General features: G+C 33.1%; 1 protein-coding gene across 1 annotated transcript in view; it reads right to left on the bottom strand.

Annotated features, from left to right (window-relative positions):
- Positions 1-915: 915 nt before the first annotated feature.
- cpb (F-actin-capping protein subunit beta) overlaps positions 916-24,486 on the bottom strand; it is a 102,951-nt gene continuing 79,380 nt past the window's right edge. The window contains exon 7 of the mRNA XM_090399478.1: positions 916-5,584. Coding sequence (XP_090255604.1) covers positions 5,411-5,584 — 174 coding nt within the window. The 3' untranslated portion in view covers positions 916-5,410. The remainder of the gene's footprint in view (positions 5,585-24,486) is intronic.

The following is a 24,486-nucleotide window of genomic DNA, read 5'->3' on the forward strand; positions in this document are numbered from 1 at the left end:
TTAGCACATTGTAGTGATGGATGATCCACTTGTCAGGCCACAATTGTCTTTTTCTCTGAACAGAATTTCAATCGTTTCAGTACCTTTAAATAGCATTGTTGGTTGATCGTTTGTCCCTGTTCAATGAATTCATAGTGGAATATCCCCTTGTGATCAAAAAAACACATCAACATGGTCTTAAATTGAAAACGTGACATGCGTGCTTTTTTTTTCGGATGTGGCGAACCCTGGTTTTCCACTGCATGCGGTGTTTTGTTTCAGGATTGTACATCAGGTTTTGTCACCCATAATTACTCTCGGAAATGATGTGCTTATTTGCAGAAAGATCAGTCACAACTTGAAGCCACCACTGCTTCTGTTCATCTGTCAAGATCTGAGGCACAAACTTTGCAGAAATTTTTGCATACCCAATTCTTCAGTTAAAATTACCCTGACTGTTTCGATTCATTTGCAATTCATCAGCCATTAATAGCACACTTAATTGTCTGTCAGATGGTACCAAATCTCTTACTCTGTTCGCATCTGTCATTTTTGTTTTTGGCTGCCCACTTCTGGGGTTGTCACTCACATCTTCTTGCCCAGCATCCATACCATATGCCACTTTCAACAGCCCCAAGAAACCACACCTTTTTACACCAAAGTTTACACTCTATTGGCTTGAGGTTTACGCACACACTTTAGTTAAAACATGTACAAACATGATTGCTCAAGTGACTCCAACCAAATCACCACATGGGTGACACTATAAGGCTGTTTTGGGAATTAAATTGTCACACCTCATACTGTCCCCCAAAGAGATATGTGTGTGTGTGTGTGTGTGTGCACTTTTTTTTTTTTTGCTATACCTTGTATTTTATTATAATTAACCTGCCTTTGATAATTTGTATTTCACTTTTTTTCTTCATATATATTGCATCATATATAAAACAGTAACTTTATTCTGGATATTTCATGCACAAACATGTAACATACAATGGTTGCTATATTTACAAATTTTTCAAAATTAGTCATTTTGATAATTAAGATTAAATTGGGAAACTTAGTGCAACAATAATAATGATTATTTTTTTCCAACTGTATTCAGTTCAGTGATGTTTTCATCCCTTATTTTTAGAAAGAAATCATGAAGTGAACCTACGAACATTTCAGAAACATTACTTTTCTTTCTAAGTCACTAACCTTCATATTGTCAAATGTTAATTAGCAATAAAAGGTGAAACATATGTATATAACTGTTTACATATGTTAAAATATGTACAAACTAAATTTAGTGTACAAAAAGTATCTAATTAATAAAATTTTCAGCTCTGCAATACTAAAATACCAGAAATCTCTTGAACAAGAACTCAGATTTAATAAGCATACAAAAGAAGTCTGATGTTAAAACAGATTTGAGTTGCAAAAGCAATATAAAAAATGTATCAATATTTTTAGTAAATAAAAAGTTTAAGTTAACTTTTAACAGATAGGAATATTAACTAACAACTCTTCTAATTACTGATTGCTCTTCAACATGATCATTCCTATATTTTTGTAATAAGGTATTAAGGTGAATGCTTTATCATTTTCTATAAATTCAATTTATAAACTTTAGTGTCATTAAAAAGCTATTTAAAAAAAAAAGCATGCAGAAGGTCCCAAGTATGAACATTTGTACATAATAAATTTCGAATAGGTATTAACATGTTACTAATTTGAACATATGTTCAATCTATACGTTATGGTTATTTAGAATTAATTCTGTGACAACTTTTAAAGCCATGATGAAGAATGTATTTTGTTTGTCAATTATATAATATTCATGAACTGGCATGTTCGTTTCAAAATAGGAAAATCCCAGATCTATGAGGGGGGGGGGGGAGAGAAGAAACACTATTTCCATTCAGTATTAATTTGGCAATACTTTCGGGAAAACTAATGTATTTGTTCACAATATGAAAAAAAGAGGTTAGCATTGAGAGGAATTGATATTATACATACCCTCAGTCGTGTATTTTTTTTTTTTTTTTTTTTTTTTTGTTAAATGAAAGAAAATTTATTTCTTGGTTTAAATCACCTACTGATTTAATCCAAGAAATAAAATGATTGTGCATTAATGAAGAAAAAAAAAAAATTTTTTTTTTTCTGTTTTGTTTCAACACTGGTATTGGGGATATATGATTTTTCAAGTATGTATTTACAATGGGTTCAGTTCAATTATAATTGAACTGAACCCATAATTAAAATATCAGCCTTTGGGAGGTGGCTTGGCTCTTGATGCTAACCAGCGCTGTGCCTAAGGTAAATTAAATTTATGGTTCTAAGCTGCATTATTGAATGTCATGGGAATGCAAGTTCATAACTTGGGAACTTATATTATTTTCTAGTAGTCTACAAAAACATTAACAATACAGGTAACATAACATATGAATGTTTTTATCCAAAAAAAAAAACTTTCAAAATACATAATTCAATATATAACACTTTTTTTATTTTTTATATTCATTTGGATCGATACTATTATTGCAGAACTGGAATGCTTCAATATTTTAGCACCTCTGTGGGTGGACATTTTTAATTCAACACAAAATATTATCTTACAGTCAAGATTGTTTTTCTACTAGTAATCTTTACAATGTTGATAATCATTTAATCTCTTGCATAAAATATTCAATGAGCATAGAAAACATTTTACATTTTTTCAGGATAAACTGATTTCTGTGTATAATTAAGCAAACTCACAAAACAAGGAGAAAAAACTATTTTACTTTACATATCGAAATTATGTAAAAGTATATATCGATCATCAACTTCAGTTTTAATATATGCAAAATTCTGATACCATTCTTCAACTATTTATAGGTGATATTCAATATATGAAATATATTAATAAAAATTCATTATATCACAATGAATGCTAAATTTAATAATTATATCTACCAGAATAGCACCTTGCAAATAAATTTAGCAGATGTAAGATAATTAAAAAAAGTGCCTCATTATGACATTTGTTCCTTCTTTCATTAATGATTGAAAATGAGATCAAATCTGCACTTTTAGGAAATAAAAAAATTATCATAGATTCAGAAATCAGATAACTTATCACTATATTTACTATGACATAGTAAATATAAGAAAATATAGAATATAAGAAAAGTGATATAGCAGTCATAACTAATGTATTTCAGTACTGATATTACTAGAACACATAATTTGTTGCATATCTCTCTCTCAATGCCAAGTTTTTTCTTTTTTTTGCTCAAAGTTAGACAGTTGTAATGATTTAAATCATATGGATTATATGATTGCATAATGATAAAAGAATCTTTATTTCCAATAAAACTCATGATGTAGACCACATTTTAGGGAATTATACCAAAGAATACCAATGTACATGTCTATTTCTTATGTTTCATCAAAATGTGCCATGCTTACAAAATTAGCTTGACCCTATCATCACTAAAACTTGTCAGCCAACAATAACAGCTGTAATATACACAATATTTTTTCTCAAATAAAAGTATTGATAAACTTGAATACAAATTATTTTAATCCTAAATAACATTGAATCATTGTGTGGATTAATTAATTTCTTAAGATCTCAATAGCTTCTTTGAAAAATCTCTTGGATTTATATTTAGAGATCACAGCAACCTTCTTCCATGTGTTCTGTGATTAATCCAATGTTCAACCGGAATTCTCAGTGTTCTCTTGTAAATGCCAGATTTATATTCGTCTGATATAATAGAAATAGTCCTCCAAGTTTGTTCAGAATATTACATCTACAAGAATGAAGTCTATATAGAAATAACAGAACTACTGATAAACTTATACGGTACTGTTGTGATATCAAATGTTCACAATATAGTCAACGCAGCTTTCAGACCATCAAAAATTGTTTATTTAATTCATTCATCCTATAAAAGATCAAAATGACTATCTTGCAAATAGCTACTGTTTTTTTGCAATACCAATTCCATATTTTGGATTAACTATATATATATATATATATATATTTTTTTTTTTTCCCCCTCCCATAAAAGGAGAAGACAGGATTGGCTTAGCATACCACAGAACTGAGTGGAAAAGAAGGCTGTAATCCATGATGTAAGTCTGAGCATTCAGAGAAGCTGCTGAGTCCTTAATGAATTAACATAATCTGCAAGCAAATAATTCTATTTGAGCATTTACATTTAGCCAACACTTATGTAATTAATATTAGTGACAACCATTCGATTTGTGCTGTACATACATTTCTGTTTTACACTTATACATTTGTTAATGTCCTTTTGGGGCAATAGTACAATTTCCTGAAAATGACCTTAGTTATACCGCAGGAGTAATACTGGAAAATAAGGTTCCTTCATTTTTCCATTAAGTATGCTTCAATCAGTATGTTTTAAATCCTTAAAAATAAAAAGAATACCAATTCTTCTGGTATAGGTACATTGCAATGAGCAATATGCTCCACTTTCTTTTATAATAACAACACTGCAATTTTACCCTAAAGTTTTATTAACTTTTCAATATCCTTAATTGCACACTGCCATTCAAAATTTTTCTTAATTTAATTTCAAGCATTCATCTTTAAAATCTAAGTTAATCTATATGAAGGATTTCTTTTGCAGTTTTTCTCCATCTCCTCATAGAATACAAAACAAGTAATAAAGAAAGTGTCTTAAAACAGGAGAAAGGATTGAAACTATTATATTAGAAATGAAATTAGAAACTATTATATCAGAAATATGGAGGGAAAATGTAATAACTATTTGGAATGTATGTGTTCAAAAGAGTAATCTAGCAGCTAGTTTGTGCCTGCTAGATACTATTTATCATTAAGCAATTTTAGGATAATAATTAATCAAACAATGCACAAATAACTGGGTATTAGCATTAAAACTTCCATGATTTAACAGAACTCATAGTTTAAGTACAAAAGAATTAAACTTTAATAGACATACTTCAAGCAAAAAATTAGAAACAGCAAAAATTGAACTTTGAATAATAAAAGGACAGTTAATATAAAATTACTCAAAATAGAGGTTTACAACACAAGTGATACCTAATAAATTATATATATATTTGATTTTTAGAAATTACAGATTATAGAGCAAAAAAGATAATTAAGATGATATAACTTGGGCATTCTGCTTTTTGAAAATGTATTCAATTAAAAAATACCAATCTGTATTATCAAGTATTAACAAAAACTCAGTAGCAAAACATGAAACAAACTGCTTAAATCTTGTCAGCAACGCAATGCAGTGCAAGTCAGCTCTGTTGAACTCCATAAATTTAAAGGAATACAATATAAAATATATAGAACAGAATATGTAGCAAACATCTTAACTACTTTACATAATTTTCTTATCTAAATTAAAAGTTCAGAAAGATAAAAGTATAAGAATATAGAAAGTGAAAGTTGACAGTATCAGTTTTCACTTTTTACTTGTCGTTTCTGTAATGCTTGAGCTAAATCATTCCTTAAAGCTCTTTGCTGTTTCTCATCTGAAAGAGACTGCACTGTCCTTAGACCATTAACAATGTCCTTAGTTTTTCCAAAATAGATTTCATTCAAAGTGTTGCGGATTTTATTTTCCATATCCTGTTAAAAACATGTTTTCACATAATTACATTTCATAATTCAGAATCCACTATAAAAACATATAGTAACTTAGAATCCACCAAAAAACATATAGTACAAAACTTACTGCAAAATCTGGAAATGTTTAATACTACTAGCACAAAATTTTTATATCACTACCAAGAGAAAAACAATAAGTAATTTTTATAATTTAATCTGACATGCATTATTTAACTAAGGTACTACTAAAATCAAACTGGCAATCACAAGAATGTCAGTTATTAATATGAAAGATGTTTTTAATACATAATCATTATACCATATACTTTAACAGTAAAATGCTGATAAATATGGCTGAACTGTTCCCAATGAAGCCAGTGTATGTTAAGAGAAAATAGATAACTGAAAATTAACATGATTACACTAACCTTAGTTGACACTGCTGCAAAAGTTACACCCACATCTGTTCTTCTGAAATTCTACTATATATTTATTGTATTTGTCTACATATTTTATTATTAAAAAACATAAAATGTAACAATTATATGAAGGTAGTATATGACATATTTTTTTTTTTAAATTATGGAACCAACTACTGAATTATAGTAAAACTTCAGTTTAATATAAACCAAAATAATCAGCCAATGTTTCAACCTTTATATCAAGGTCATCATCTGGGGTATACACATATATACAAATAAATTATGCACACTTCCACAGAATTTACGGTGTTCTCAAAGTTCACAAGTACAGCCATACCCCGAAGTTACGCAGTAGGTGGGACCTACAAAAAGAGCGCAAGTCGAATTTGCGTAACTCGGGGTTTATTTTTGCATGTAATTTATATATACAAACATACAAAATATTAGTTAATTGGGACTAAAGGTTTACAAACACACCTATTTTTTTTTAAGAAATATAATTCATAATTGTCATTAAAAGAAACACACATATAAACCACAGTGAAAATTATTTAATTGTAAATATTTCAATTAAAAAAAAAATTCATAATTGTAGTTTTTCATATATAAAAAAAGAAAGTTATTTCTATGTCGATCGTTTCATGAAATCTAAGACGGCACAATGTCTTTTTCTTGTCGTGCAAAATTTCTTCATAGCAAGCCAATGATTTTTTTATTCCTTGCCTTGTGGCTACAATTTGTTTCCTTTTAGAATCTATGTCCTCCAAAATCTGTAAACCTTTCTTTTATGATTGTTCTTAATGTGCTATTCATGTAGACCGAACTTTTTTTTTTGCTAGCTCACAAATTTTCATTCCGCCTTCAAAATCCTTAATAATTGAGTTTTGTTTCCAAAGTCTATGTTTTTCTTGCTAGCTATATCAGAATCGGACTTGCTTCTTTTGGACAACATTATTATTTTTTTATGTGATAAAATTTGTATCAAGAACATAACATTAAACAATTGCAAGGTTTGTAGACTATAAAAATCATGTATGAATGGAGAACGCTCAAAACACGTCAGTGCTTGTTCACAGCATGTGCGACACTGGCGAATGCGGCCGGCACCGGAAACATATGACTTGTGGTGAAGTGGAACGGGAATACGTACATATAGGAAACCGCGTAACTCCGGATTCGCGTAAGTCGGGATGGCGTAAGTTAAGTCGGGGTATATCTGCATAATGTTCTACTTTGGCCAATACTGGAAAGTAGAGATAGCCCTAATTATTACCTAGCCAAGAAATTAGAGCCAGCATCCAAGAAGTTGGCAGGTCATATCCCCTCCTACATAAAGAACACAAAACACTTCAAAATTAAAATTAAAAACATAACACTCAGCAAAGATGATTTATTAGTCAGTTTTGACGTTTCTGCCCTTTTACACAAATGTCCCAATCAGTGACAATTCTTCTCTTACAGAACAAATATTACAGCTCTCTTTGCACATGTACTATTTTCTGGTTACTTCATAAAATAATTTTTAACTACGAAAAGAAGGTACAGCCATGGGCTCACCACTATCTTCCCAATTGCTAACTTTTACATGGAAGTTTTGAAGCAATGTGCTCCAGATTCATTTATCTTAAAACCTACGGTTTGTCTTAGATATGTTGACAATGTTTTCATAATCTGGCTATACAGCTGCCAAACTTTAAAACAGCTTCAACCACCTGAACAAACAACATGAATGAATACAAATTACCAATGAAATTGAAAATCGAAACTCGGTTCCTTAACTGGATATATTGGTCACGTGTATTCCCTCAGGCAGTCTATCCTTCACTGTCCACTGCAAGCCTATACATACTGGCCAATATATAAATGTTAACTCTTATCACCATCTTTCACAAAAACTGAGTCATACCCTCAAAAACAGCTATAACAATTTATTTTTATAAGCAATGGCTATAGCAAAAATACCATCAATAAAATTCTTCATAAAACTACACCTAAAAATGCAAATAATATAGATTACAGTAAAAACATAGCTATCCCATACATTAAAGGTTATCAGACAAAATAAATAGAATTCCATGCCATTACAACCTTAATGCTACTTTTAAAACCACCTGATTTAAAAAAAAAAAAAAAAAAAAAAAAAATCCTCAACTCCTCCAATGATCCCTCCCCTCCTTGGCTCAAAGTGGGCCAAGGAGGGGAGGGATCACTGGAGGAGTAAGCACCTGTAACTTACCTTATATTGATGAAACTGGACACACACACATACTTCCAATCTATAAAAAATAAATGATACATTAAATTTAACAATTTTAGTAAAGCGGGCCTCTAGGATCATGCTCTTAACACCCTACACCAAACTGATTGGAAATATACTTGTTTCTTACATCATACAAAAAGATGGTATGAATGCAAATTTAAGGAAGCCTGCAAAATTTTGATCAACCATCCTAACTAAACAACAATGGTGGCATAAAAATCCCAGGAATGTGGATGGCACATATTCTGCCTACATAACTTCTTTCAAGGTCTCCAGCAAATCCTCACTTTAGGAGTAAGCAATGATTTCAACTCTTATTTCATGTATTGGCTGCCATTAATACTATTTTTGTTCTAATTTATCTGTGAATAATCTTTAGCTTAATTTATCTCTTAGCAATTTCTAACCAAACAGATAACAGGACTCTAGTTTTGACATAGTCAAGTTTTTTCCCACCAGAGGTCAGGCCAGTAGTGTTAACAGTTGACTAAATTAGTGAGAATTTAGCATAGGGTGACCAGATTTTCAAAACAAAAAAAGGGACAAAAACGGGACACTTCTGGTACCTCTACATAAAAATGGAATAACATATAATTATACAGTACACAGGACTGAAGTGTGCATTATAATTATGGAGTATCAGCATTATTACTATTATATTTATATGAAGACATTTTCTTCTAAAAGTGTTGGTTTTCTTTCAAGATGCTCATAAAAGTCAATAAACAAAATGTCAAAGTGTGTGTCTTGATCACAATTATTACTTTCACAGTCTTGGTGTTGAAGTGGTTCTTTTCATCAGATCTCAAAGAACTCATGAGAGAAAAAAATTCTCTCATCACCTGCATTTGTTCCTGGAAATGCCATAACAAACACAACAACTGGCAGTATGTTTTTGTAGTGGATGTTTTTTTTCTTGGAGCACTTTAAACACGTCACACCACTTTTTGTCTACTCCAGCGTTTGTGTCCTTCCATTCTTCCATCTTGGACTTCACAACATTATTTATATGACTGACTTCATTAATAATTCACCTTCATCAACAATATTGAATATTTTACTGTCAACATCACTCACTGCTTTTAGGCTGCTTGCAACTTCAGCCTAAGTTAGTGGAGTTTGCAACTTAATCCAGTGAAATGCCTTTCAATGGCTGAAACGATAAGTCCATTTGCTTAAATATTCAAGGAAAGTATCATAAAATAAATTTGTAATTTCTAAAAATTATTTTTCATCAAAAACGCCCTCATCTTTGAACTCTGAAATAATTGATATTTTAAATGTTTGAAAGTTCTCAGCTTTACTATTTGTAACTTTCTGTCTGAGCAATTCCAATTCTTCTACCACTTCAGTTGCCAAAATATTTTCCCTTTCTATTTTCGTTATTGTTGCTGAGAATATTTTTAGTTGGCTTTGCATGAAATGGAACCAAACTATTGATTGTTGGTTACTGAAAAATGATTTCAACAATGTAGGGCATTTATCTTGTGATAAAAAGTAAGATACATGTCAATAATCCTATTCACAGCTGGTAGTAATGATAACCATCTTGTTACTTCCTTGTGTAGAGGCTTAAGTGCTGTGAGGACATTATGTTGGAGGTTTAATGGATTTTTTACAACACTCAAAAAGAATTAAAATAGAATTTAATACTTCCTATATTTCGTCCTAGTCACTAGGACATCTACGGGGATTACAAAGATAATTAATGTAACATGCACACAAAAACTTACAATACTAAGCCCAACCACGTGGGTGACAATAAAGTCCTATCTAGGTGGAGCGCCCTCTAAGGGCAGTAGTAGGTGGCCTGGAATGTAAGGTGGGACCTCTGGTGATGACTGTTTCCCAAATCTTCGGAAGCTTAATGCAACCGTATTTGTTAAGATTTGGTTGGTTTCTGAGAGCTGCTGCTGCTTCTAAGAAAAGTCTCTCTTTCTTGAATTTGCTGTGGTGGAGCATGGTGGTTTTCTTCCATGATACTCTGTGGGTGGTGTCCAAAACAAGCCTGAATGGCCATAGTTGTGTTTAACGATGTACGACTTGTGTTCCTCCAGGCGGATGGATGCTGATCTGCCTGTCTGTCCAAAGTACGCAAGCTTACAGGAACAGGGTACTTTGTAAACTCCAGGCAGAGAGAGAGGAGGGAGCTGATCTTTTGTAGAACGGATAAGGGTAGCCAGTTTGCAGTAGGGCTTATATGCTGTGTGTAGGTTATACTTTTTTAGTATATTGGCTATTTTTTCCGAAGTGCCACGGATGTAGGGTATGGTGATGGCATTTTTAAATTCTTGTTGACGAGAGGGACAGGGAGGAATTGATTATTTTTTTAATGCTGTGTTCGCTGTAGCCATTGGAGAGGAAAGTTCTGTGTATATGGTTAAGCTCAGTAGTGAGGGCGGTTCCACTGGAACAAAGATTGTGGGCTCTCTTGGTAAGGGTTTTAATGATGCCATATTGTTGTGAGGGGTGGTGGTGGGAGAGTTTGTGAATGTATCTGCCTGTGTGTGTGGGTTTTCTGTATACAGTGAGGGCAAGTGTATCATTAGGCAGGCACGTGACTAAGGTGTCTAGGAAGGGTAAACAATTGTTCTTTTCCTTTTCCATAGTAAACTGGATTCTTGGATGTAGGCTATTGAGATGACCGAGGAAGGAGTCTAACGTGTCTGGGCCATGAGGCCAAATAGAGAACACATCATCTACATATCTTAGCCAGATAGAAGGTTTGAGTGGGGCTGAGTCTATGGCTCGTTTTTCGAAATCTTCCATATAGAAATTGGCAAGGTGGGGTGAGAGGGGGAAGCCCATGGCGGTTCCCTCTATCTGCTTGTAGATTTTGTTATTCCAAGTGAAATACCCAGAGTTGATGGCGAAGGAAAAGAGATCTAAGATGTCAGAGGGAAAAACGTTTTCTAAGAGAGATAAAGTGTCAGTTAAGGGAATAATGGTAAACAAAGAGGAGATATCAAAGCTTACTAATATGTCTGTATTATTCAAGGTTAAATTTTCTGTGTTTACCCTTCCTAGACACCTTAGTCACACGCCTGCCTAATGATACACTTGCCTTCACTGTATACAGAAAACCCACACACACAGGCAGATACATTCACAAACTCTCCCACCACCACCCCTCACAACAATATGGCATCATTAAAACCCTTACCAAGAGAGCCCACAATCTTTGTTCCAGTGGAACCGCCCTCACTACTGAGCTTAACCACATACACAGAACTTTCCTCTCCAATGGCTACAGCGAACACAGCATTAAAAAAATAATCAATTCCTCCCCGTCCCTCTCGTCAACAAGAATTTAAAAATGCCATCACCATACCCTACATCCGTGGCACTTCGGAAAAAATAGCCAATATACTAAAAAAAGTATAACCTACACACAGCATATAAGCCCTACCGCAAACTGGCTACCCTTATCCGTTCTACGAAAGATCAGCTCCCTCCTCTCTCTCTCTGCCTGGAGTTTACAAAGTACCCTGTTCCTGTAAGCTTGCGTACTTTGGACAGACAGGCAGATCAGCATCCATCCGCCTGGAGGAACACAAGTCGTACATCGTTAAACACAACTATGGCCATTCAGGCTTGTTTTGGACACCACCCACAGAGTATCATGGAAGAAAACCACCATGCTCCACCACAGCAAATTCAAGAAAGAGAGACTTTTCTTAGAAGCAGCAGCAGCTCTCAGAAACCAACCAAATCTTAACAAATACGGTTGCATTAAGCTTCCGAAGATTTGGGAAACAGTCATCACCAGAGGTCCCACCTTACATTCCAGGCCACCTACTACTGCCCTTAGAGGGCGCTCCACCTAGATAGGACTTTATTGTCACCCACGTGGTTGGGCTTAGTATTGTAAGTTTTTGTGTGCATGTTACATTAATTGTCTTTGTAATCCCCGTAGATGTCCTAGTGACTAGGACGAAATATAGGAAGTATTAAATTCTATTTTAATTCTTTTTGAGTGTTGTAAAAAATCCATTAAACCTCCAACATAATAAACCATCTTGTTAGTACACTACCTAGAACATGCTTGTATTCAATTTCTGTAAATGAGCAGAAATTCTTCAATCCCTCTACTTTCATGGTGTAAATACTGAAATATTTTTACAATTGTTTCAATATCAATAGGCAAAAGCACTTGTCTGTACACCATTATGAACAATATGAGCAGCACAGCAAATAGCATGAATGCTCATTTTTAACCCTTTCTTGAGTCTTGAAAATACATTGTTGGAACCACCTCATTTGTATCTACCGAAATTGGTGTTGCAGTGATCTGCAGAAAATGCAATAATTTTCTGTTAGCTGCTGTTTCTACAAAATATCCAATATATGATTTGCAAGCAATTCTGCTGTTTCTCCTGTTATGTTCTGAAAATCTACCACTTTAACCTGAATACCTTTCACCTTTATTCAGGATGAAGTACCTAACAAGGACAGACACCAACTTCAAATCTCTGTGGTTTGATATCTACCATAACTGACATACTTGGCTTGTTTCAATTCAATTGCTAATTCTCACATTGCATAAGGTGCCAGGACATTCACTAAAACTGATTGGTACTTTGTTCGCCCACATGTAAATTTCTTTTGAAATAAATTTTTCATTATTGCAGAGGTGCAGTCCATTGACCTCAAAGAAAGGTTATGTTTCGCTGCATGAAATGCAAACAAACCTTCTTGAGCTGCAAGACATTTACTTTCATCAGTTATTTCTCTTTTGAATTTTTCGTGAAAAATGATGTAATATCTTGGCTTGAAATGTGAGCAGCGGCTGCCAAATTATGTTTTTGCTTTGTCAAATGCTGTTTTATATCAGAACGGCCTCCATATTCAATTGAAAAAACAATGACACATAGTACATTGCAACTTGTTTGTTGTTTTGTCTTTCAAGAAGGATATTCTTCTTTTAAATCCCAAGGAACACTACACTTCCTTTTTGTCATGATAAAATATCACCACTCACAATATATACTCACTTTAACTTTCACAATTACTAACAGATCGGCATAAGAAGCACAAAACAATGGTATGGTAGACAAAATAACCGCCCAGATGTAGCAGTACTGTCACTGGTTGCAGCATTTTCATTCTATTGCAGAGAGAGAGAGAGAGAACATTCATAAAGGTTGATAATCATCATAGCAAGCATGTTTTCGATCTCAAGCTATCGCATGTCACCAGCAGAGACATTATCCTTTCCATATTTGAACATACATGAAGTCATGCCACAAATTCAAAAAAAAAAAAGAAAAAAAAAGGACAATTAGTATCCCCATTAAGGTTTTGTCAAGGCAAGGGGAACAGAGTCTAAAAAAAGGGCCATCTGATTACCCTACTTTAGCATACTATGTGAATTGTAATGTAGCTTGTTTCTTTGGATACAAGTGTATACTCCAGATGATCATAATATGAAGATCAAAATGTTGAGTGATTTTGGTTTATATTAAACTGAAGTTTTACTATAACATGGTAGTGGTCTCCATAATTTTTAAAAATGAATGCTAATCAACATGTAACTATGAAAGAAGATACATTACATCTGTTTATGTGTTTTCTCCAGTTTGTTTGTCAGTATTATAGGAATAAAAACACTATTTTAAGAGCTTACATGATTTTACAACCTTAACAGCACAAGAATTCTTTGTCTTAGTGGTGAAATACCAACTCATGCCAAAGGGTAATGAAATGTCATAAGATAGTGACTACTTTCATAACCTTTAAAGTGCATGCACTACTGCCTATTTGGTATAAAATTAGAATGGATGATATTTACTGAAGAAAATAAGGTTTCAATGTCAAGTTGAAACCTTTTGATGAAGGCTTCTTTTTTTTTTCTTCTTCATTAATTATGATTTATGACAATCAGCATAAAAACACTTTCAGACATGAGCTGCTCTACTGATCAAGTTAAAAACCCAGATCCTAGATGAAAAACTAAGTTCTGGGTTTTTCAAAACAGCTATTAGGTCAGTGAGACCATTATTAAAAGAAAATATACAGGGTATTATTTCCTATTTGACATAAAATAATAATGGCTGTTTATTATTCCTCCTTAAAATAGGATTATTCCAAGGATGAATGCTGTTCATTAATTGTTTTATCTGATTAGATAATTTAATTGCAAATTATTCAAATATTCAGTTAAATGTCCGCAAGGTTAACCTAGTGGCTGTGCGCTTCGCAACCATATGACTGGGGAAGGAGTGTCCTAGGTTCGATTTCTGTCGAAGACGTGAGGAATTTGAGGATTTTCCTCAGCCATAGCCAAGTTAGTCGGTCTTGGGCGCAGGCAGTAGGTTTTTTTCCACCAGTTTATCTGTGTTTTTCATCCCGCAAGCAGGCAAACCGACCCCATGAACACACACGGAACTACAGCCATAAATACTTAACCCCCCCATGAGGGGGCTCAACTCGCCCCAATAGGGATGGGGGAGAAAAAGGGAGGAAACTCCATACGAATAAATAAATTCAATTAAATGACTTAGTCACAAAACACGAAACACTAAATTAAAAAAAATATGAAAGGTATTCATATCTAAGATTACACAAATTCATTGGATTTTATATTTTATAAACAAGAGTTTATAAAATATAAAATAGGCAACAGCCAACAAATTGAACTGTCTCACAATGCAGGTGGCAACTGAGCATGTTCCATGCAATAAGAAAATACATATGCATCTAATCCTTTTCCTTAATCAAATGCTCTTAAGGTTCATCATAAATTACCTTTTGTTGAATTTGTATTCTGTGTAACATTTCAAAACAAAACAGTAAATTTCCTTTGTTGAGGAAGTATATTATGATTGTTTTTCTTGGTATAAATAGTATATTCCAAATTCTTAAAGGCAAAATGTTTGAAAAATTATAGGACAATAAGAACAGCTTATAGCAAGTCCTTAAATAAATGCTGACATGCAATAATAATAATTACTGCTGCAATGCAGGCTATGTCAGGAAAGCAGTAAGTGAATACATCACGTCCCAGAATGAGAAGAGAAGGAGGAGGGGGTATAAAATGGCGAGACAGAGAGAATAATATAAGACAGAAAAAAAAAAAAAAAAAATCCTTAACAAACCCATGGTACTATGTACTATAGGTTTAAAACCTTTTGTGAATGGAGTCACATAAAATTTAATTTAACAAAAATTAAGAACTTATAAAGTGCTACTTATTATAAACAACAAAGTTATATATGTTGCAGCATATATATTCATTACATTTTGTATTCTATGGAAGAGTAAAATTTCCAAATGGCAGTAAAATATACAGATTACTATAATAAACTCACAAGGATCAAAGAAACAGTTCATTATGTGGAGGGTTTACTATAGCCAATTTCTTTCAGCACAGCAACAAAGCAATGAGACTTCCTGATAGTTTTTGTTGGTAGTGAATAATTTCACTATAATGGCACGTGTGTGTGTGTGTGTGAAAGAATTGATTGCGTAATCAAACCATTCTAAACACTGAATTCACAATGTTTTTTTTATCTATAAATGCTAACATAAAAATGAAGTATAACATAATATTAATGTTTTTCAAACATATATGGAAAAGCAAAAGAAATTTGAAAAAAGTGCTCCTATGAATGTTTATGAATTAGCTTCTAAGACAAGAGACAAAAAACCATCCTCCCCCCAATAGGTGTGGTATGCATAATACAATATAGCTACTTCACAAATTTGTGAAAGTGCCAATTTCATTCCTAAGTCTTGCTGACACTTTTATCTTTGCATTATACAGGATGTTTGAAATAGGAAGTGCTAACCATTAAGTTTTGGGCAGCATAAAGATGATTCAAAAAAAGAAAATATATACAAAGTTTTAAAAAGAATGAAAGTTGAGCAGCTAACAGAAATGAACTGCCTACTAAAACATACAAGTATTTTTTAAGAAAAAACATTTAAGACTTTGAAAACAAGAACCAGATGTTGGAGACTTGGTGACAAATATTAATTCGGCTGCAGCAGTATATGATGAAGTTCTCTGTGTGGATAGAAAAATCCAGACTTCAAGGTGGATGAAAGAAATTAAAGAGGCAGGAAAAGAAAGCATATTCTAGCAAATAAATTAGCAGGTGTCGTAAGAAAATACACAGAAGTATGTAAGATAACCAAGCCATGTGTAAAGGTAGCTAAATGGAAATTATCAGAAAGACAGAAGATAAATATCACCAAGGTAGCAAAAATGTTCTGTAGGATAGAGAAAAAAAAAAAAAGCTTAGGAATGCAGGAAGAAGTACTACAAAAGGAATAACAGATGATAAATATTGACAAAAACTACTAACAAAAGTATTCTGGAGTAATTAATAAATTACTTTGTAAATGTGGAAATGCAGTTGGAGCAGATATTTGAAAAAAAATTCTCAAATATGGAGGTGTAAAAATTTTACAGTGGCTACATTGCACAATTCAGGTCTGTCTCAGAATGTTGAATTTCAAATGACTGGAGTGGAACAACCATAGTGTCCATTTACAACAATGAAAAGAAAACAATGTGAGAAATACAGAGGAATTTCCCTAGTGAATATTTCAGATAAGATTTATGTAAACATAAAACAAGAAGAAAAACATGGGGAAAAACAAACTTGGGTTCAAGCTTGTTCTTCCCAGTAGTTGTCAGTATCAGATTTTTAATTTAAGATATCATGCACATAACAAAAGCATATGATAAGCTTCCAAGATAACTGTTCCAACTCTACAATTATTTGAAGTAAACAGGATACTATACAGAGTAATATACAGTATACTTAAGTTGCATGTGAGCTGCCAGAATTAAAGATATACATGAAGATTGTTTGATGTTAAATCAGGTTTAAGACAAGGATGAATACTATCTCCACTGCTATGCATCATCTATATGGATCATTATGAAAGAAAGTGGCACTAAGCCATATATACTTGCTTCCACTAGAGCAAACTCATACACATTGCAAGAATAATTTGTTATAATGAATTTCCTATATTACTGAAAAGTCCCAACCAAATTCCTGTGGGAATATGGTTGACACTTTTCAGTAGTTTGATACAGTGCATTAGTTTGTTTTAATGGTTTTGAATATTTTGAATCAAAACTGGAAATATTCAACTCAACTCCTTACTCTATACCTATAATGTACTTAAATCTGGTCTTCAGGATTCTTGAACTAAATGGGATAACTGTTGTAACTAGTTTATGAAAATCAGCAATAAAAAGGTGAAATTTATGAAAGTAGCCAGGAACCAAAAAAAAAACAACAACAACAATCTCATTCTCAATGTAGAACAAGAAAATACTATTTAGATACATTTTTTTTAGTAAAGATAGAAAATTAAATTTGAGGAAAAAAAGACAAAGATAGCCAGTATGGTGGGGAGGCAGTGAAATGAAATGAAATATAAAATGAGAGAGAAATTAGAAAAAACACTAAACTAGTATACACCAAAACAACTTAATGAAACACTAGATACCACAGATAGTGAAATCACTATAAAACACTTGTAAGGACCACAGAAAGTTATTTATTGTAGTTTGATATAGTGAATTTATTTTATCACAACATCAATACCTATTTGGTTGAGACTTTTCAGTAGTTGTTAGAGTGGTGTTTGCTATAGCAAGAGACAACAGTATTTCAGAGTTCTGAGAAAAACTGAGAATGAAATAAAGGCATTAGTGGGCAGAATCATGAAAAGTGAAGATATTCAGAAGGAATTTGACATTAACATTCAGGAATGCGTGAGAACTATTCTAAGATGGTATGGTTACTTAAACAGATTTTTTTTTTTTTTTTTTTTTTTTTTTTTTTTTTTTTTTTACAGTGTTATAAATATTGAGTATAAATTTCATTTAAATTATTGGCAATTATTTGCAGGTTCTAAAATTAAGTAATTACATGATAAGGGCTGCTTAAGAGTCAAAGCTGGGTAACTGGGAGGAAACTTCCACATAGCCTTTCAAGGAATACAGAGAACCAACCAGGGTTTCTGACCTAATGTCCAATCCTCATCTTTTTTGTCGTATACCCTGTTAGTAGGTATCTACCTGGATACTGAATGAATGAGAATGGGCTGGAAGTGTGGGATTTAGCTGACCAAATTGTATTGTTACTGGTTTAAACCAAAATAAAATGCTGATACAATATGACAAAATTTCATATCAGCTGGGGTTTCCGTGTATAAGATGCCCCCATGTATAAAACGAACCCTACTTTTTCGAACCCAAAATTAAGAAATCAATATTTTAAGCATAAAACAGAACATATTTGGCATTTTTTTAAATATTCAAAGTATATTTAGTAATTAGGTAATATTTTTAAGATGCATTTTTAGATATGCATTTTCTGGGCTAACTTGGTTCGTGTTCTCTGTCAACTTATTAAATTAAACAATGTCCCTGTTGCTTTCATCAAGGAACCAAGGTGAAGAGCAAAAAGTCAGCTACTCATTCAAATCCCAACTCAATATTAGTAGAGCTCAAGATTGGCATGATCAACATAAGAAGCATGAATGGAAACAAAATGAAACAGCAGAAGAATTGTACAAGTATAGAATCAACATAATAGGTCTTACAGAAACAAATAAGACAAAAAATATGTGATAATTTTCTAAGTAACAAATACAAGATGTTATATTCAGGCAATATTGATCAGAGAAAAGGTGTAGCTATAGTAGTCAAAACTAAATATGAGGATAATCCTCTTGAATGATATCAAGCAGAGTGATGTGGGTAAATACAGGAATGGAGAATGGGACAATGAGACTTATTTGTGCCTATAATCTCACAGAATGTTCTAATAAGGAAGTGGAGAAATTTTGAAGCATTACAGATTTGTAGTAGATTTGTATTTGACCAGAAATGCTCAAATATGGAGGTGCAAAAGTTTTACAGTGACTATACTCAATTATTCAGAAGATCTGGTAGGAGGGTCGAATTCCAGATGATGAGTAGAGCTCTCATAGTACCCATCTATAAAAAGAAAAATAAAACTGAATGTGAGAATTACAGAGGAATTTCCCTATTGAGTGTTCCTGGTAAGATTTGCAAGTATACTTGAGAAAAAATCACAAAAAATTGTTGACGGTAGCTTGGAGAAGAACAAGCTGGGTTCCAGCCAAATAGAGGGTGCGAGGATCAGATTTTTACTATGACCAACAGGTGAGAAATCGGTGAAACAATGATTTATACAGGGTGGCCCATAAGTTGCAAAGAGGTTTAAACATTTAATAACTAACTTTTTTTAGTTATTAATTTATTTTTATTATAATGAAATAAAGAACCTGGAGATTTTTTTTAAATAGTTATGAGTTATTTAAATTTTAAATCCCTTAATAACTTATGGGCTACTGTGTATTTAATTTTTTTATTGTGTTTCTTTTATTGTGATCTAAGGAAAGAATAAAATAATATAGATTGAATAAATGAAAAAGTAGAAATTACAAAAAACGAGAATGGTGATTAAGATAAGTGCTAAGGAAAATAATTTTCTCATATAGTTAAATGAAAATGCAAAACTTTTATACTACTAGTATAGTAATTAATATCAACTCTCAGAAACAAATTTAATTGTGAGAAGATATTAATATAAGAGTGAAAAACAAATGTTTATTTATTTATTATTATTTTTATTTTTTGAGCCCATTTGTTAAATTCTTTGGATGATCATACAGTTATCTTCTTATTCAATAAGAATCTATATATATATATATATATATATATATATACCTGACAACCTGAGACTTATGGGCCAGATGGCCCATAAGTCTCAGGTTGTCCCCAAGCACTTTCTGAGCAGCTCATAAAAAGACATTCTGTTATTTTAATTTTTTTTTAGCCATAACAATTCGAATATAACAAATTTGTTATAACTGAAAGATAGCTTGATTGCTCCGTCTATGTTATTGCCTACCTATATAAATTAAAGTTAGTAGTTAAGACAACAACATAATTCTATATATTATATAAGTAAAGTGGATATTAAATCCAGCATTATTTCAAAGCCGAATGTAGAAACTATGAAAGTTTTGTAAAGTAAGTTGACCAGAGAGATTATGAGAATATGCTCCCCGGCATTCATGAGTTGCCTTAGCGCGGACTAATAGAAGACATAGGTGCCGCCCAGGTGTCTGTATATTCACTTTTCATTAGTCCATTTTGATAAGGTTCCACTGTCCTGACAGCTGTTTCAAACCAGTTGGTTCTTTTCAGAGACCAGGCAGAAAATTTAAAAGAACTCCCATTCAGTACTAAGGAAATTGAAATGTCTTGGAAATGAGAAATGCATTTTTTGTAAGTGAACTCTTGGTTAGTGCATAAAAGTTTTTACTAAAATAAAGAACCAAAAGGCTGCAATTCAGCGATGAAAAATTATATAAGTAGTGGATATTAAATCCAGCATTATTTCAAAGCTTAATGTAGAAACTATGAAAGTTTTGTCAAGTAAACAATCACTCAAACAATAATGCTGGATTTAATATCCACTTTACTTATATAATTTTGCACTGCTGAAGCCTTTTGGATCTTTATTTTAGTAAAGAATTCTATATATTTTTATTTTAGTAGGTTAGAACATTTCAGATTTGTATCCCTGATGGTACACTGACTTTAAAGATAAACATGTGTATTCTAATGAATGAAGCCCAATTATAAAAAAATAAAATATTTACTGTAAAAACAAATATATACAACAGATACAATTCTCTATGATAAGTAATTCTTTCTAAGGAGAGAAAAACTTAGAGAATTAATTTCTACTATATATATAACTTTAATGGCCATGCTAGAATTACTCTATATGAGCTAAAAGAAAATTCTTTCACTTTCTGACTCTCAGAGTTAAATACAATTCTAAAAGATAACATCAAATATGTTACTAAAACAAATTGAACACAGCATTTAGCTAAAAGTTCTGTAGTTTCACTTGGCAATATGATAACCTCCTTTGCAGTACTCATTTTATTGTTTTTGCTCATTCATTCTGCCTTATCACAAAGTCCTTAGAATACATTCAAAGTTAAAAGGCTTCATTTAACTAATGTACTCGCATAGGGGTGCTTAAGGGTCAAAGCTGTATAACTGAGAGGAGACCTCCACATAGCCTTTAAAGGAATGCAGAGAACCGACCAGGGCTTCTGACCTAATGTCCAATCCTCATCTTCTCGTGGTGCAACCTGTTGGGTATCTGCTTGGATACTGAACGAACGAGGATGGGCTGGCAATTTGGGATTTAGCCGACCAAATTGTATTCTTAATGGTTAAATCAAAATAAAAAATGATGGTACGACATGACAAAATTTCATGCCAGCTGGGACGTCGCCCGGTTAAACAAGGCCCCCGTTGTTTTCGCCAGGGAACCAAGGCGAACAGTGAAAAGTCAGCTACTGGAACAAATCTGAAAACAAACCCCAACTCAACATCACCAGAGTTAAAGATCGATACTATCAACGTAAGAAGCCTGAATGGCAAAGAAATGGAGCTAGCTGAGGAATTAGATAAGTACCAGATCGACATAATAGGGGTGACTGAAACAAAAAAGACAAAAACTGGTGAGATCTTTCTGAGCAATAAATACAAAATGTTATATTCAGGCAATGACAATCAAGGAAAAGAAGGAGTAGCCATAGTATTCAACACAAAATACGAGGCTAATCTTCTTGAATGGCAGTCAGTCTCAAGTAGAGTAATGTGGGCAAGTATGAGAATGGGGAACTGGACAATGAGACTTATTTGTGCCTATGGTCCCACAGAAGGTTCTACTAAGGTAGTAGTGGAGGAATTTTTTGAGGCTTTAGAAAAAGCAACTGACAAATGAAAAAGGAAAAGTTGGTCCTTGTTGGGGATCTAAATAGCAGGGTAGGAAATGATTGTGAGGCATACAAAAGTATTTTGGGAAAATTTGGAGAAAAGAGCAAAGCTAATAATAATGGCAAATATCTGTTGGATTTCTGCTCAGGACATGGACTGGTTATTACTAACACCATGTTCCAACATAAAAATGTGCACAAATTCACATGGAGAGAAGAGGCAAGGAATAAGAAAAGTCTCATTGACTATGTTATTGTTGACAGTGATGTTTTCTCCCTGGTGCAGGACACCAGAGTGTACAGAGGATTTGAAATTGTAAGTGATCACTATTTAGTCTTGAGCAGGATAAAATTGAATTTCATATTGAAAAGAATAACACGCAAGAAAGTTTCAAAGCAAATAAAAGTTGAGCAGCTCTCAGATGTGAACTGTAGACTAAAATACAGAAAGATTATTGAAAAGAAAATGAAAGAGTTTGAGAACAGGAATCAAACCTTGGAGATTCAGTGGCAAACTCTGAAGAAAACATTGATTCTGCCAGAGAAGCATGTGGTGAAGTTATCTGCAAGGATGAAAAAAAATCAGAACTCTTTGGTGGACACAGGAAGTTAAAGAGGCAGTGAAGGAAAAGAAGAAAGCATATCAAAAGTTCCTGGCAAATAAGTCAGCTTGTGCTCTTAGAGAATACAGAGATAAATGCAAGAATGCTAAATACTGTGTAAAACTAGCTAAACAAAACTCATGGGTGGACTTTGGCAAGAATATAGAAAATAAATATCAAGAAGGTGGCAAAATATTCTGGAGGTTGTTGAAGAAGCTTAGGAATGGAGGAAAGAGTGCTGTAAAAGGAGTTAGAGATGATAAAGGTGACATGAAAACGGGAGAAAAAGATATCCTTAAAGTATGGAGTAATTTCTTTGAAAAACTGCTAAATGAAACAAGCAGTGACGACAGCACAGTGGTAAAAAACACTGACCAGGCATACAGGCAGGAATACATATCCATACTTGAAGTAGAAAAAGCCATCAAAGGTTTGAAATGTGGAAAGGCAGCTGGAGTAGATGATATTCGACCAGAAATGTTGAAGTATGGTGGTATAAGAGTCTTACAGTGGCTGCACTGCATAGTTCAGAAAGCCTGGACAGAGGGACGAATTCCCGATGATTGGAGTAGAGCTCTCATAGTACCCATATATAAAAAGGGAAATAAAACTGAATGTGAGAATTACAGAGGTATTTCCCTACTGAGTGTTCCTGGCAAGATCTATGCAAGTATACTTGAGAAACGGTTGAGAAGAATTGTGGAAGAAAAGCTTGGTGAAAAACAAGCTGGATTCAGGCCAAACAGAGGCTGTCAGGATCAGATCTTTACTTTACGACAAATAGTCGAGAAAGCATGGGAATATAACAAAGATCTGTATTTAAGTTTTGTCGATTTGGAAAAGGCATATGATAAGGTGCCAAGAAAGAAGCTATTCAATACGCTGCAGTTATATGGTGTCAATGGGGCATTATATCAAGCAATACTTAGTCTTTATTTGAGTTGTAAGTCAGCAGTTAGAATTGAAGGAAGTATAAGAAGATGGTTTAATGTTAAATCTGGTGTGAGACAAGGATGTACATTATCCCCTCTGTTATTCATTATCTATATGGATCACATTATGAAGGAAAGTGGTATTAAACATGATATCAAAATGGGAGATGTTAATGTCAGCTCTTTGCTTTATGCAGATGATGTTATACTTCTAAATAAATCCACTACAAGTCTGCAAGATTCTCTGACTAAATTGAATAATTGTTGTAATAGATATGGTATGAAGGTCAGCAATAAAAAGACAAAGACAATGAAAATAGGCAGAATCATTGAAAATGTCAACTGTGTTATGAATGGAGAACCTATGGAACAAGTTAAACATTTCAGCTACTTAGGCACGATTTTTAGTGAAGATGGTAAATTAAATATAGAAATAGACAACAGAATCAGCAAAGCTGGTATGGTGGGAAGTCAACTGAATAAATTCATATGGAATAAGAGAGAAATTAGTCGGAACACTAAATTAGCTGTATACATGACAGTGTTCAAACCAGTTTTAACTTATGGATCCGAGAGCTGGGTCAGAAGTAAAACACTTGACCAAAGACTAGAGACCGCAGATATGAGAGTCCTGAGAAAGATTAGAGGCGTGAACAGATGGCATCAATGGCAATATCATATTAAAAACGGGGATATTAGGAAAAAACTTGACATTGTGAGCATCCAGGAATGTGTTAGCAGAGCTAATCTCAGGTGGTATGGTCACTTAAACAGAATGGGCGAGGAAAGATTAGCAAAACAAGTTTTCTCTGCCAGGTTGGCAGCAAAACGACCCAGAGGAAGACCAAGATATAGGTGGATTGATACGGTACAAAGTGCCTTAGACGATAGAAATTTAAGATTT

This window comes from Typopeltis vanoorti, chromosome 1 (assembly GCF_054136105.1).
Source record: "Typopeltis vanoorti isolate ZY-2024b chromosome 1, IOZ_Tvanoo_1.0, whole genome shotgun sequence".
Classification (NCBI taxonomy): Eukaryota; Metazoa; Arthropoda; class Arachnida; order Uropygi; family Thelyphonidae; genus Typopeltis; species Typopeltis vanoorti.